The sequence below is a fragment of the Esox lucius genome, chromosome 21 (genome assembly GCF_011004845.1).
Source record: "Esox lucius isolate fEsoLuc1 chromosome 21, fEsoLuc1.pri, whole genome shotgun sequence".
Classification (NCBI taxonomy): Eukaryota; Metazoa; Chordata; class Actinopteri; order Esociformes; family Esocidae; genus Esox; species Esox lucius.
Window position 1 is genome coordinate 2,883,334 of NC_047589.1, and position 15,515 is coordinate 2,898,848.

A 15,515-nucleotide genomic window follows, 5' to 3' on the forward strand; every position below is an offset into this window, starting at 1 on the left:
GATTCTTCAGAGTGTTTGGTTTTCGCTCGTGGATTCATCTCTATAGCTCATCCCACATATTTTTGATGGGGTTTATGCCAGAGGACTGGGATGGCCATAGCAAATGCTTAATGGTCAATGAGCCATTGTTGTGTGGTTCCAAGAACCCAGTTTAGCCTTCTGGCAGAGACAGTCAGGTTCTGGTCTAAAATCTTGTAGTTGACAGAGTTCATGATACTATATATTCCAATCCATATTTGTTATTAACCTAAAAAGGTATTTTGAGACTAATTCTTGAGATCTAATATGGTATTTTTCTTCTTTCAAATTACCCTATTTGATTAAGAATATACAGTGCCTAGCAAAAGAATAAACCCCTGACCTATTCTCTAATTTATTGAGTTACAGTTTTACACTTTTTTATATATATATATATATATATATATATATATATATATATATATATATATATATATATATATATATATATTAAAACACTGACATACAAAAGCAATTATTGTAAGGTGAAATTGTTTTTATTTTGGGAAATACATGTAAACAATAATTATTCAACCTCAATATTTGATAAAGCCAACTTTTGTATCTATAGCATGTTTGATAGTCATAGAAAGATTTTAGTTATTTTGAGTCATTGTTCTTGGCAAATTTACTCAGTGTCCTTCAGGTTTTCAAGTAGCGCCACAGGACTACGAATGGAGATCAGGACTATGAATGGAGATCAGGACTATGAATGGAGATCAGGACTATGAATGGAGATCAGGCCTATAAATGGAGATCAGGACTATGAATGGAGATCAGGACTTTAACTCGTGATCAGGACTGTGAATGGAGATCAGGACTATGAATGGAGATCAGGACTATAAATGGAGATCAGGACTATGAATGGAGATCAGGGTTTTGACTGGGGCACAGTAGGATACTTGCCTTTTTGTTCTTGAGTTAATACAATGATTCTCTGGCCTTGTGCTTGTGATCTTTGTACCACAGACACCTCAATTTCTTCCCAAGGTTTTTAGTGGGCTGAAGCAGATTATCTTGCAGTTTTAACAAGTTGCCCAGACCTTTCTGATGAGTAGTATTTTAACATCATGATGCTGTGATAAAGTGTTAAAAATGTTTGCTGCACATATTATTTTGTGCCCTTTTCCAAATCTGTGCATTTAGAGTTTCTTTATAATGCTCTTTGGTCATCATTTTCCTTCAAATTTAGAGCCTGACCAATTATCCTTCCTGCAGTGTGGTTTTTATACCAAGGCTAACTGTGTTATTGCAAGGGCAATTACATAGTGTTTACAAACATAGCACATGGATAGAATACTTTGGTACATATCAAATTGTATTGTCCTTAAAGTATTTCTGAACAAAAAACAATGTCATACTTACAATAATTTATTTTGTGTGTTTCTGTTTTAAAATGCATTATCAAACAGAATGTAATTTCTGTGTACCACTTGCAATTGTGTTAATGATTTAATGCATTTAAAGCTTACAATATGGTTAGTGATTTTGATGACAAGAGTATTTTGCTGAAAATGCGTTTGGCTGGATCCAAAACCCTGCTGCAGCAGTATACAGTGCATTCGGAAAATATTCAGACCTCTTAATATTTGTTTTTACATTTCAGCCTTATTCTAAAATAGCCCCATAAAAAAAACAATAACTGTTTTTTTGTGCAGAAGTTTGCTAATGTGTTAAAATTGAAAAAACTGAAATCTCACATTAAAATAACTATTCAGACTCTTTGCTATGAAATTTAAAATTGGGGTCCGGTGTATCCTGTTTCCAATGATCACCATAGAGTTGTTTCTACAACTTTGATTGGAGTCTACCTGTGGGAAACTCAACTGATTGGACATGGAAAAGCACACTCCTGTCTATATAAGGTCCCACAGTTGACAGTGCATGTCTGAGCAGAAACCAAGTCATAATGTTGAAGGAATTGCTTGGAGAGCCCCGAGACAGAATTGTGTTGAGGCACAAATCTGGGGAAGGTCACCAAGAACACAGTGGCCTTCGTCATTCTTAAATTGAAAAGTTTGGAACCACCATCACTTCCTAGTGGCTGCCCTGCAAAAATGATGAAACGGGGGGGAAGGGCCTTTGTCTGGGAATTGACCAAGAACCCGATGGTCACTCTGACAGAGCTTCAGAATTGCTGTGTAGAGATGGGAGAACCTTCCAGGAGGACAGCCATTTCTACAGCAATCCCCCAATCTGGCCTTAATGGTCGAAAGACCAGACAGAAGCCTCTCTGTATAGAGCACATGATAGCAGGCTTGGAGTTTTCCAAAAGGCACGTAAAGGACTCTCAGACCATGAGAAACCAGATTATCTGGTCTGATGAAACCAAGATTGAACCCTTTGGCCTGAATGCCAAGTGTCAGGTCAGGAGTAAACCGGGCCTCGCTCATCACTTGGCCAATACCATCCCTACGGTGAAGAAGGATTACGCTGTAGGGATGTTTTTCAGTGGCAGGGACTGGGACACTCAGTATCGAAGGAAAGGAGCAATATACAGACAGATCCTTGCTGAAAACCTGCTCCGGTTCGAGGACTCTGCACCTCAGAATGGGGTGAAGACAATATTTTTTTTAATCCAATTTGGATTAACCATATACGAATTATAGCATGTTTTGTACATAGAATTTAAATCACTCTGGCAGGTTACTGATATATTTTTCTACCCTACATATTAACCAAATTTAAAGAGACATTTTGCTCCTCTATTTACCCATATACAGTATTTCAGGTAATATGGTATTGATCATGCGCCATCAACATTTTGAATTTTCTCATGTGTTGCAAATACAAGTGTTTCTGCTTTATCATTGGTAGAGACCGGGCATTGTTTTGCAATCTCATATTAACTAGCTAACCACCTAGCTCAATAGAATCTGTAAAAACAAATTACAACCCTATAACAGTAAAGCCCTGTTACAGTGAGCCAGAGAAAATTACCTGGTTATCCTGCAATTATGTCACCAATAGGAATATTGTATGACAAGTCCATGGGCTTTATTCAGCAACAACATCAATATCTAGACTCTAGTAGTATGATTCAGCAATCGGTAATATGAATATAGGCCACATTAATTGCTTCAAAGCGTTAATTGTTAAATGAGACATAAGGCTAAATCAATTAAATATGTCAGTAGTTGACATACCTTTTCCAGTGCAAAATGTCTGGAATACCTCCAATCACTCAGTTATTTAGGGAGATTGACTAAGAAACAAACAGTGTGCTAAAGTGTCTAGAGGGCGATTTTCCCTTTAAGTTCAAAATGTGTCCCTCGATTGGCTGAGTTGACCCATTTGTAAAAAGTACACATTTATTTGTAAAGAAAATGTTTTATAGGATATTTTCACTGCCATTTGGGATTTTACCACATTGTTAAAATGTGCCGGGTTGTCTGTTGAGATCAGCTATACAATGTACTGTAGTTTTATATCATTTGACAATTAACTTAACCAGGGCTGGTAGAATTGCAATATTTACAAGAGGTAATTTGTAAAAAACCAAGTTGCAGTACCTGGGTGTATGTTTGATATTTGGAGAATGTTTCTTTATACAGTAGCCCTGAGGAACAAGTCAGGTACTTGACAAAAAAACATACATGGGACCATGACAGAAAATCCAGAGAACATCCCACAAATGTCCCTGGGATCTAATGGGAACTAGACAAAATCTACAGCTACTTATAGGGATCAGCGTTTTGAATACCATAGCACAACACTAATGTAATGGCATTGCTTGACCTTGGTTGTTTTATTGCCATAACATAACCTGCCATGACTAAGAGATTATGATATAATAGTGTGGGTTCACATTGAATACAGCTTGACGATAACTTCTGCAGGTCTACCAAGCCGTTTTCTATTATATTGCTTAAATTCTGGGCCAGCGTCTGTTAATTCTGGTTTATGGCTTGAAATAGGGCGGTCTAATCTTACATTTTCATGATCACTTCATTCTGTAAGAGGCTGTAAAATATTGCACATGCAAAAAAGTGCGATTTTTATAAGGGTGTTTGCTGCTAAATAAAATATAACCTACTTTGTAAGACAGGCACTTTCCTTTATGTGCTACATTATAGGCCTAAGACACCACCAGAGATGTGTGGCTATTAAAGTGAAATATACAAACATAAAGAAGCCTATTCATCTGACCATGCACAATGGCAAAGGGCACACTTGAGGAAAACAACGTTTTTATTCCAAGGTTACCTTTCCTTTACATCAACGGTTGATCATTTACCTTTGTCAAGTTAGAAACTGGGCCTCAGCTCCAAAATCACGAATAAAGTGCAGCCTGTTCCTTAATTTCTTTGATGGACTTTTTCATACCCACACACTGACATATATAATTTAAAATCCCAGGAAATGTCATTTTATTCAGGGATCTCCTTTGAGGTGCAGTTGTTTTGCATGCCATATTATTGTCTCAGTACACTTTGTTCTGTAAGGTTCAGATCAAACTCTAGTCGTTGTGTCTTTTTATTTTAGTTTCCCAGCTACAGGGTATGCAACTGTACAAATTGTAACGAGGCCAGAGCAATGACAGAGGTGGACAATTGTGCAATACCCAAAGGCATATTATTCACAAGGAGAAACAAAAGAATGTGTAAGCACAAAACGAAACAAATTACAAAGTTGCAAAGAAATGCTAAAGTTCTGATGGTTTGTCAGGTTTGGAGGTAGCTGTCCTCAACCATTCGAGCAGTCCTGACTTCATCCGACACACATTCTGTAGGGCTAACACAGGCCATTAGTACACCATGTTCCTCCTTACCCTTGGCCCACTCTGTAGATTAGATTAGATTCAACTTTATTGTAAGTATGAACAGGATGTACAGTACAATGATATGCAGTTAGCATCTAACCAGAAGTGCAAATAAAAATTGAGAAAAGTTGAATGTATAGATGTGCAATGAGGCAAATGCAGTGCAAATGGTAATATTACATGTGCAATTAAGGCACAAAGTTTACAAGTATTAGGTGTAGTGTATGTTACAAGTGGAATAATAGTTGTTCAGGTACAAATGGCAGTTTTAAATGGTATTCTATGATGTGCAACGAAGAAAATAAAGGAGTAATGTAGTAGGGTAGCAACATTGTCATAATGCGCCCAGGCCTAACCACGCCACTGGCCACTGAAATGCAGGGATAGCAGCGGTGAGGTTTCTGAGGTAGACACATACCTGCAACAACTGAAAAACTTTAATTATCTTCCCATTTTCTCTGCACATCCTCTGAAGCTCAATCAGGTTGGATGGGAATCATTGCGGCACAGCCATTTTCAGGTCATTTTCAGGTCTAATGTTCAAACCTGCAATGATAACAAAACAAACTGTAGTGTCTGAAATTACATTTACATCAAACTTCAAAAGTGTAATATTATGATTGCTAAGACTGTAGCCTATAACATTTTGACTCTGTGTTTTCCATGGAATAGACACTATAACATTTATAGCTTTGTGGAAACTATACATTTCTAACTTTCTGTTGATGTGAGAAAGTTGTCTGTATACCTAGCTCTAGACAACAGCTGATGTTGTCTTGCTAACTAATTGCGGACTCTTTGTCCACAGGAACAACAGTGGTCCAAGTGGCAGCCACAGACGCAGATGACCCCACTTATGGGAACAGTGCCAGAGTGGTCTACAGCATCATCAGTGGACAGCCTTATTTCTCTGTGGACCCAAAAACAGGTTAGCTGCTAACTGTTGAGAGGAATAACTGTTGAAATCCAGTCTAGACTTCTTACTGTATGAAAATATATTCAAGTCATTGTTACAAAGATTTCATTTTTTTTTTTACAAGATTTTACAAGTTTTCCACTCAAAGGCTTCATGTTATTAAAAATGTAGTCGTTTTCATGCTGTTCCTGTGTCAGTTTACATTGTTGCAGATACTGCATACAAACTAACCAAACTATGTTTTGTCGCAATACTGGATGCGATCATACATTTTCTCCATCTCAATACGTATTTTAAGCATTCAACAAATACAGTTTAAAGCTAAGGAGCTGCATAACAAGGCTGGGATATGAGGTGGTTGTTCTGACTCTTGGCGTGCTACATAGGATAGTATGGTTGTTGTCCTCAGCTTCAGCTAGCTAGTTGGCTCATTAGCCACAACCCTGCTGTGGGGGACGCTGGCCTCATGCAAAGAACTCTGGGAAGAAAATTGAAAATTGTGTGTTGTTCTATCTTTTCTGGGTTATCACCATCTTTTTTTCCCAGCAACACATCCTGGGGAGATCTGCTTACATGCTGGGGTTTTAAAAATCTGTCCATGATTGAACTCACTGACTTATTTCAATAGAAACTTCTTTCTCTACTTTGGATAATGTTAACTTATTTCTTAATTAAGAGTCAGCTTATTACAGAGTCCATAGCACTTGGTGGCAAGTATCAACCAGTCAGTCCACTTATTCAAAGGATTTGTGTTTCAGGAAGTGCATGCAGACTTGTTGGCAGCGTTGTCAAGCCATGCTGTGAAGCCTGGCACATTAGCCTGTGCTTGGAACAAGATTGATGGAGATTTGACTACTTGAATGTGTCCTCACAATGATCTTTAACAAAGTTAGCGAGACCACTTCAGCTTAGCAATAAGTCTCAAGTGAGACTTCGTGACATCAATACCAATCAGAGTGAGAGCCGACATTTGCTTAAGTGATGTTCAAGCAGCATGTCTGCCTCATAAAGGCCCATTACTTGGTCTGCATAGTTATTTTTTTACTGAAGACTCAATTCAAAGAAGCCCACACACTAACAGCAGCAAAGCTATGATGCGTGTTCCATTGTGTAAGTAGGCTCTTTAAATCTTGAAATGTTACATTCCCTATTGTTTTAATAGGTTGTGATTACTTAAATGGGCTACATATTATTTACTGTAATAAGTGCAATGAAATGAAAAAGTCATAAATGCAGGTATAAGGCTGCTCTTTGACTCCTCTGAAAGCCATACCCATTGGCTGGCATGTTTTACATATTTCCTGCTGTTCCAGAGTAGATGTTCCTCTCTTGGAAGTGTTTTCATAATAATTGATAAACCAAGTCGTGCAAAAGGCCGGATGCATACTGTTATCAGTAAATGTAGGAAGAGGTTTTTAATTTACAAACTTTGGATTGCTTGACATTGCGGCCTCTTGCTATCACTGCAGATATATCACAAATGAATTGTAAGTGACACCCAACTTTTTTGTATCTGATCTGAATTCAAATGCCCTTAAAAGACACAGCATTGAGGAATACCCCAAAACCTAATCAAACTTTTTCTGGCTCCAGAAAACAACAAACCCCCATAATAATAATAATAATAATAATGTGTGTTTAGACAATATCGACTGGTTGTAGCCAGTTCTAAGGCGCATATGCCATCACTGGTGATGTACTGTGTTTTACACAATTATAAAAACATTGACAAGCTGTGAAAAAAGGGACTGACTTGAATCCTGTTTTTATGTCTCTGCAAGCTGCTAATTAGAGTAATTGGTTGAAAAGACTGTGTCTGAGCAATGGGGTGACTTTGACAAAGTGCTAAAGCTAAAATACACTCCTTAAGCTCTAACTGCACAGCAATTCGGCACCAACGATTAAGTGGTTGAGGATATGTGGTCGGGGGGTTGACAATGTCACATGACCTGAACTTGGAGTGCTGGTATCCTGGTTCACTTCGATCCAGGAAGTCGCACTACTGGGCATCCTAATCCAAAAATGAATCCTCAAGTTGCCCTTGGGAAAAATGGGTTTAATCCTGAATAGCTCCAATAACTTCCATGCTATAAAAGTAATACATAATGTCGGCAATATTCATAAATTGCTGTGAATGTGGGGGGCCTACTAAGCCTACATTTTGAAATGTAGCTTAGGAAACTGCAAAACGCAGGACCTTAAGGGTTGTGTGTTGATTGATGAAAGACTAGCTAAACGTACCTATGAATGACTGGCATGTCTACTGTTTATTATGATACCTATTAGGCATGTTTGAATGGCATCATTAGTAATGAACCATGAATAACATGGATTAATAACACACCGTCCCAGCAACACACACGCACATATACACACACTTGGAGGCAAAGATGAGATCTCAAGCACACTGGCAATGCCAACCAGCTATGTCTGCCAACCTCAAACCTCTCCATCCTAACTGTGGGACATAGCGGAAAGGCCAGACCTGTGCAAGGATTAATTATGTTTAAAGGGGGTATTTCAATTTGACGTAAGCGCTACCTTTATGATGGCAATGTTCATAACTTTGTCATCTCTTTCAGCTACTCTAGTCATGAGAAAGGAGATGATTACATGAAATGTAAAATGCTCAAATAAAGGTCAAGGCCAGTCTAGTGCTCCCTACATGTTCTTTCAGCTCATTGGATGTCAAGGCTGTAATATATCACACACTGAGATAGGAGGATGGTTCCAAAACCAGGTAATCCGGTTCTGATTAAGATATTGGCATGGCCTTTTGGGAGCTTTCAACTGTGGGTGTTCTCTAATCTGTTAAAATCAAATGTCTGTATACCCACACAAGCATGCCATGCTAGCACACACTGCGCACGCACACACCCGCACACACACATACAGACTTAATCTGCTGTCCATGTTTGTCAGTACAATGCACCCTTGCTACATTCCATTGGAAATACCATATTAATATACTTTCTATACAAACTTTATTCTGGATATTTTATTTTAAGTCGTTGACACTCAAAATCAAGTACTGTAAGGGAACATTAGTTTTATGTTGGGAACTATTTATAAGAAAAAAAGAAATGTGTTGCTTGCATAATTTGGCAAACCTTGTGCTGTGGAGGTTTCCTGGAGAACAATCTTACCTTGTCATTGAACTTACATTAATCCCACTCTTGAATGATCCTTGGTCAGGCTTTGAAACTGAAGGAAAATTAAGACAAAAGAGAATTCTACAAAAGTTAATGATTAGGTGTAAATTACTAATGACCTTCTTAAGGTCATTAGTCTATTCTTGTTCTGAGAAATTAAAGCTATTCTATGTGAGAAATTGTCAATAAACTGAAGATCTCGTACAACGCTGTGTACTGCTCCCTTCACAGGATAGTGCAAACTGGCTGTAACCAGAGTAGAAAGAGGAGTGGGAGGCCTCGGTGCACTGACCCAGGACAAATACATTAGAGTGTCTAGTGTGAGAAACAGATGCCTCACATGTCCTCAACTGGCAGCACCATTAAATAGTACCCGCAAAACACTAGTCTCAAAGTCAACTGTGAAGAGGTGACTCTGGGATGCTGGCCTTCTTAGACAGAGTTGGGCAAAACAACACAGACACTGGACAGAGGAAGATTGGAGGTGTGGTGGAGGCAGTGTGATGGTCTAGGGTGCTTTGGTGATTGTACAATGGGAGATTTGTTCAGGGTAAGAGGGATCTTGGAGAAGGAAAGCTCAATTTTGCAACACCATACCCTGTGGATGGCGCTTGATTGGGGCCAATTTCTTCCTACAACAGGACAATGACCCAAAGCACAGCACCAAACTATGCAATCATTATTTAGGGAAGAAGTAGTCTACTGGTATGCTGTCTGTAATGGAGTGGCCAGCACAGTTACCGGATCTCAACACTATTGAACTGTTGTGGGACCAGCTAGACCGTATGGTACATAAGAAGTGCCCATCAAGCCAATCCAACTTGTGGGTGTTGCTTCAGGACAAATGGGGTGAAATCTCTACAGATTACCTCAACAAATTGACAACTAGAATGCACAAAGATCTGCAAGGCTGTAATTGATGCAAATGGATGATTCTTTGTTTGAAGGACACAATTAAAAAACATTATTTCTGACCTGGCAATTACTTCCTGTTAATGTTTCTATAATTTCTATTTAAACTAATTGCATGTGTTTTCACAGAAAACAAGATCATTTCGAAGTGGTCCCAAACTTTTGAACCCGTATACATTCTGACCTGTGTTGTCATAACATTTCTATATAATCTACTCTAGGTCTTGTGTAACACAAGACAGTTGGCAGTGTTCTTCAAAGTCTGGGAGTCAACCGTGTGTTGCGGTAGATCTAAATTGGGTCATCAACAGACCCGGCCCCAGGGGAGACAAAGCCAGGCATTGCCCCTCCAGATCGAATTCATGCCAAGCTGATTTGTTTTCCCATAAAATGCTTTGCTGTTAACCTAGTCCCAACGTTGTTCATCCCATTTGGGAGGATGTTTCTGGGAACATGGTTACCTTACTGCATATCTGTTAGGGCTGTCAAAGTTAACATATGCGATACATTTAAAATTTGCTGTTAATTTAGTTTTTGCCGTTTGCATTTTTTATTTATTTTGAGCTTTAGGACTATCGATAGTCAGTGTGTGAGTTGAGTAATTGTTTTTGCAGCTTTATTCCCATACTTTATTTGCACTTCACAGGTACTTTTTTTCAATATAGCAGTAATGTAGTCATTCGTGTTTACTCCCTACTCTGTAAGTCCTGCCTAACAGTGCACAAGCAAACATCTGTTAAGACTGATTCTGTCCAAGTTTGATCCATGAACAAAATAAATGCAACTGGAAGTCCGGGGAGAGCCATCTTTATTCAGCATGAGTCTGATGTTGACCTTCCATTTTTCTCATTTTCTCTCCCTCCAATAATTACAGAGTTAAAACAGTCCTTTATACCAGGTTGCATAGGAGGTGGCCCCTGGTCATTACCAACCATTATACATTCTAATACCCTCCAGTAAGAAAGGTTTATCCTAAAACAGACCCGTGTATGGTATGTTCCAACCTATGGTCAATGGACCTATCCAAATAGCCTATGTCAGTCACATGGGCAACTCCTAGCAGGAAGTATGGACAGAATATACAGGGCCCTTCAGTAACAGGCAGCACTCCCTATCTATCCTAGTCAGCACATCTTTGTTGTGTTAAGTTTCTCATGCTCATTTCCTATCAAGACATAGCATGTGCTGTTCCAAGTTGTTAGAAATTAGAATGTTTCTCCTTGCATTCCCCATCTCCCTTCAAAACCCCAGTGAACCCAGGTTCCTCCCCTCTGAACCTCTTCACAAACTGGTCCTGAGACAAATACCCTTACTAACCTTATGCCTTTAATTATTATTCAAATAATATTGCCTAAGCATTTGGCTGAATTTGGGGATCATTTAAGAAAGACAACTATTTGGTTGTGGCCACAATCCATCAGAACAGCAACTTTATAGGCCCCCACCTAAACCCCATTCTAACAACATTTCAGCCTCAACGTCAAAGGAAAATGCCTTGAAAAGCATTCTGTAGGTATGATTCAGTTTTGGATGAAATGTCTGTTCACCCAGAAGCTCTGCAGATAAAGGGCGCTGATGATAGGTGTTTTATACTGCAGGCTAACATAACAGTTATTGTACTTGGTGCCTTGATCAAGTGCACCATGGTAGGAGATGTTTTAAACTATGGGATCACAAACCAGCTGTTTTCTTTCGATTTACATGTGATACCAAACAGATACAGCCAGTTATTTTGGTAATTTGAGGGCACACTTTGGTCTAATGGGCCGTCTTGGAAAATGTAGCTTATTTAATTTCAAGTCAAGCACTGTCCATAGTTTACAGTAAAAGATAGTATGTATTTAACTTTTCAGGGTGGCCACAAAGGGGCCTATGGTTACGGTCTTCCACAGCTGAGCTAGCGATACGGTGCATACTGCAACAACAGACTGGGTGCTTCAGTAGAGTGGCCTTCAAAAGAGATGTACAAAAAAAATCTAAACATCAAATCTTGGCTAGAGGGGTGCTTTAGCAAGAGGAAGAAGATTCCATGGTCTGATGTTTTGGCCTCAATGCTAAAGCAGCTATATTTTGCGCAAGCCTGACACTGCATCATCTTGAGAACACCATCCCTAATTTGAAGCATGGTGAAAGCAGCATCATGCTATGGGCATGGTTTTCTGCGTTTGGGCCTGGACAACTTGTGAAGATAGAGGACAAAATGGATGCAGCAAAGTAAAGAGAAATCCTGACAGAAAACCTGCTGATGTCAAGAGACCTGAGACAAGGGAGAAGATACATATTCCAGCAGGACAATGACCCCAAGCATTATTGTCAAAGCCAGACTGGAGTGCCTTAAAAACAAAAAAGGTAATTGCCCTCGAGTGGCTCAGTCAAAGGTCCCCATCCAACCCAATGGAGCTTCTGGAATTTTGCAAAGAACAATGGGCAAAAAAGTCAAAAACTGGTAGAGACTTATCTTAATAGACCCATGGCTGTAATTATTGACAAATGGTGTATCTACCAAACACTTATCCAATTAATTATTTTCCGTTATTTGTCATTTATTTAGAACAATTTCTAAATATTACTTTCACTTTGACTTTAGGCATTGTTCTTAACCCAGGGCTATCTCAGCCCCAGTATAAGATTTGGGCTATATTAGCCTGTGGTCATACAGACTATTATATTTTATCACTTATAACCTATTAATGTTACATTCTCTCTGGCATGCAAATAATGTTACATGTAATTCACTGACATGATCAATGTTAAGTTTCACTGATTCAATGAACTTTTTGTCCAGCCTGTCAGCATTTTCGTTGGCAACTTTATTAAAACTGTGCAATGAAAGAGAAACTGCAATGTGAATGAATTACTGTATGTAATTCATTTTCATAACGCTTATGGAGCCGATGTGCCCAAATATAATATGTTTTGAATAGCAAAGCTTGCGAACAATAATTTGTGATTGCCATGCTGAGATAATTAATATGACAATGATAATAACCACAACTGCTTAACTAATATTTCATTAACTAACTGTTTATATTAAACTGTGAAAAAGGTCAAAGAAAAAATAGGCCATCATCACAAACGAATAAAAACAGAGCATTGAAGGGAACTTGTTTCAAAAATCCATCAACAGATAGAAATCTTTACAGAACAACATACAACTTTGAAAACACTCAGTGTAAGCCGGAATTAACTCTGGAATTCTGAACCGAAGCAATGGACTGCGTCTCTGCAGAGCCTACTCATCCGTTGCATGTAGCTTAATGATGTAACGCAGTGTGGAAGACCCTCCATGGAACTGAAAGGGCTGTGCATGTCTCTCTGTATATAGACAGCAACTTCTCCTAAGTTTGAGCACCATTTAAAAAGTGTGACTTTCCACACAGATGAAAACAAAAAACTGAAATATACTGAACTCTGCATCTGAGTGTGTTGTGCTCTCATCCTGCACACCTTACTGTAAAAAAGCAAGCGCATCTGTAGCTTACACATATTCACAACATTACTACATTACTACTGTTAATTTAATAATATATACACTTCTTCTAGTAATAACAGGAATACTGTAAATTTTGAGAAGGCCACATAAATACTTGTGTGATGTGGGTGGATGATTTGACATAGAAATGTGTGTTGCCTCAAAAGTTATATTCTCATCAATAAATAAACCAATGTATTAAGTATTAAGTACATGCTGGAAGGAACGCACTTTCCTGACTTCCATCTTTATTGGGCTCAGACGTGTCCCTGATGCCACAACCTGTCAATGAGGTAGGCAACCTAACTGCTAACTCCCCAACAGTTCTGGCCAATTGTTCCACCCTCAATGGGACCCTGGGCTACTCTACGAGCCTGATTTAAACTCTGGTCTCCAAGTGATGTATCTAAATGTAAGGCAGGGACTTAACCATTGCCCCACTCTGGGGCCCTCTAATACCCCATACATTGTGGCTGTAAAAACAGGTTGTTTGAGGAGAAAGATATCATAACCTAAGAGTTCGTCCCCCAAAGCTTTTAGGAGAAGAAAGGGAGACAGTGTATATTACCACTGCAGGCAGGAATCAAAACAGAGCATGAAAGATTTATCCTTTGTCTTTTAAAAACATGTATTTATTCATGTATTTTATAAAACATCTTTGTTTATTTTTGTAGCTTTACTGTAAAGTTATAGGCATAAACAGTGTAGTTGCATTTCCTCCATTCATTTGTTAATGTAACTTCTGGTATTGTTGCATAAACTGAAAAAGAATACAGTACAAATCATACTTAAGCTTCCAAATAGTTTAATCCATATGTCTTTTTAAGTAGGACAGTAATCAGTTGCCATTCAAATATGTATCGGTTGTCTAGATAGGAATCTTTCAATTTTAAGATGCTTTGAAAACTGGAAATGGTTGCACCATTTCCAGTTTAGAGTTCATTTTACATCTTACATCGGTGAATGTAGTCAGACTGGAGGTTGAGAATCACACCCCTCTTGTTTAAGTGTCCATCGCCATCATCATTATCTCTCATAACCACACAGATGCTATAGGCCAGAGGGGTTCCTAGTAAAGCGCTCTAGTCTCCACACTTTTATTTCCTCTTCCCAAGAAAAATGTCAAGCATCCCAGGCTTTTTGCAGGGAGCGTGGCCTGTACTCTGCCATGAGCGCTGGGTCGGCTGAGACTGCTAGATAAATGTGCAGCAGCTACCATGCGTTTGCTTCGACAGCACCGGAGGCAGAGGCAGTCACAGGGCGCTGCAGACATGGGGTTGTGCCGCGGCAGCGACAGAAGGATTTTAATCATCGCCTCTCCCCAGGAATGACACCGGCATGGCGCTGGGGTAACAGAGATAGAGAGTAGGGGGGCTGGCACCCAGCAGACAAACAACAGCCTGGCAACGTAACCACGTGGATTAGCACTATCGCTCTCTGAAAAATAAGCTGCAAGCCAGGCATGATACCAGGCAGAGGAGTTAGAAAAAATACTTTTTTTTCAGAACTTTACCCCCACAGGCCGAATCAGGACTCATGGCATCATTAACCACAGACTACATTTCTCTGGTGATATTAAATTAGTACATCGATTGTATAAAAGGCTGTTTTTGCATAGTGAGACCGTTTACTTGGTTTACTGCTGGCTGCACGTACTTAACATATATTCTTTCAGGTGTTTCTTTTTTTTTTTTGGGGGGGGGGTGTGTGCTGTGCTCTTATTGTTTCTGTAGCTGTTTTTGTTGTTTTCACTGTTTAATCAATCCCAATTCATCAAGGCCTTTTTGGATCAGCAGTTGTTACAAAGTGGTTATATAGATGCCCAGTTTTAAACCCCAACCAGTCCTCTTCTGGCTGTGCTGGACAAAGATTATAAAAGAACATTACATTTTTGGCCCACATCAATGTTTTTACATGTTCAGATGACCAGCAGGTCAGTAAATGCTTGTGGACTGTATTCACATTCATTACTGTGGATAGAATCCACATCAGCTGCACAACCAAGTGGACAAGCGTGGGCTGTGAGCGGTAGTAGCAGTAATCATCAAGCAGCAACTAGAACGGCAATAGGATGACTTTGGACAGGGAAAGCTAGGAGCTGACAGCCCAGGTAAACCTGAGGTGTGTTCCAAGGGCTCATGTCCTCCTAACATTCCTCAGATTGTTGTTGTTGTTTTCATTGTTGTTTGAATGTAGCCATTAGCCAACTTCTTCTACACCTGAAATGCTTAAAGTCTGTTTTGTTCTTTCTAGTCAGAACATTGTTTTTCATCCCTGTGGTGG

General features: G+C 39.2%; 1 protein-coding gene across 4 annotated transcripts in view; it reads left to right on the top strand.

Moving 5' to 3' along the window:
- Positions 1-15,515, top strand: part of LOC105006661 (cadherin-7) — a 205,428-nt gene that overhangs the window by 82,588 nt on the left and 107,325 nt on the right. For all 4 annotated transcript variants that reach the window (XM_013132042.4, XM_020045166.2, XM_020045164.3 and 1 more), the window contains one exon: positions 5,589-5,708. In XM_013132042.4, coding sequence (XP_012987496.1) covers positions 5,589-5,708 — 120 coding nt within the window. The remainder of the gene's footprint in view (positions 1-5,588; positions 5,709-15,515) is intronic.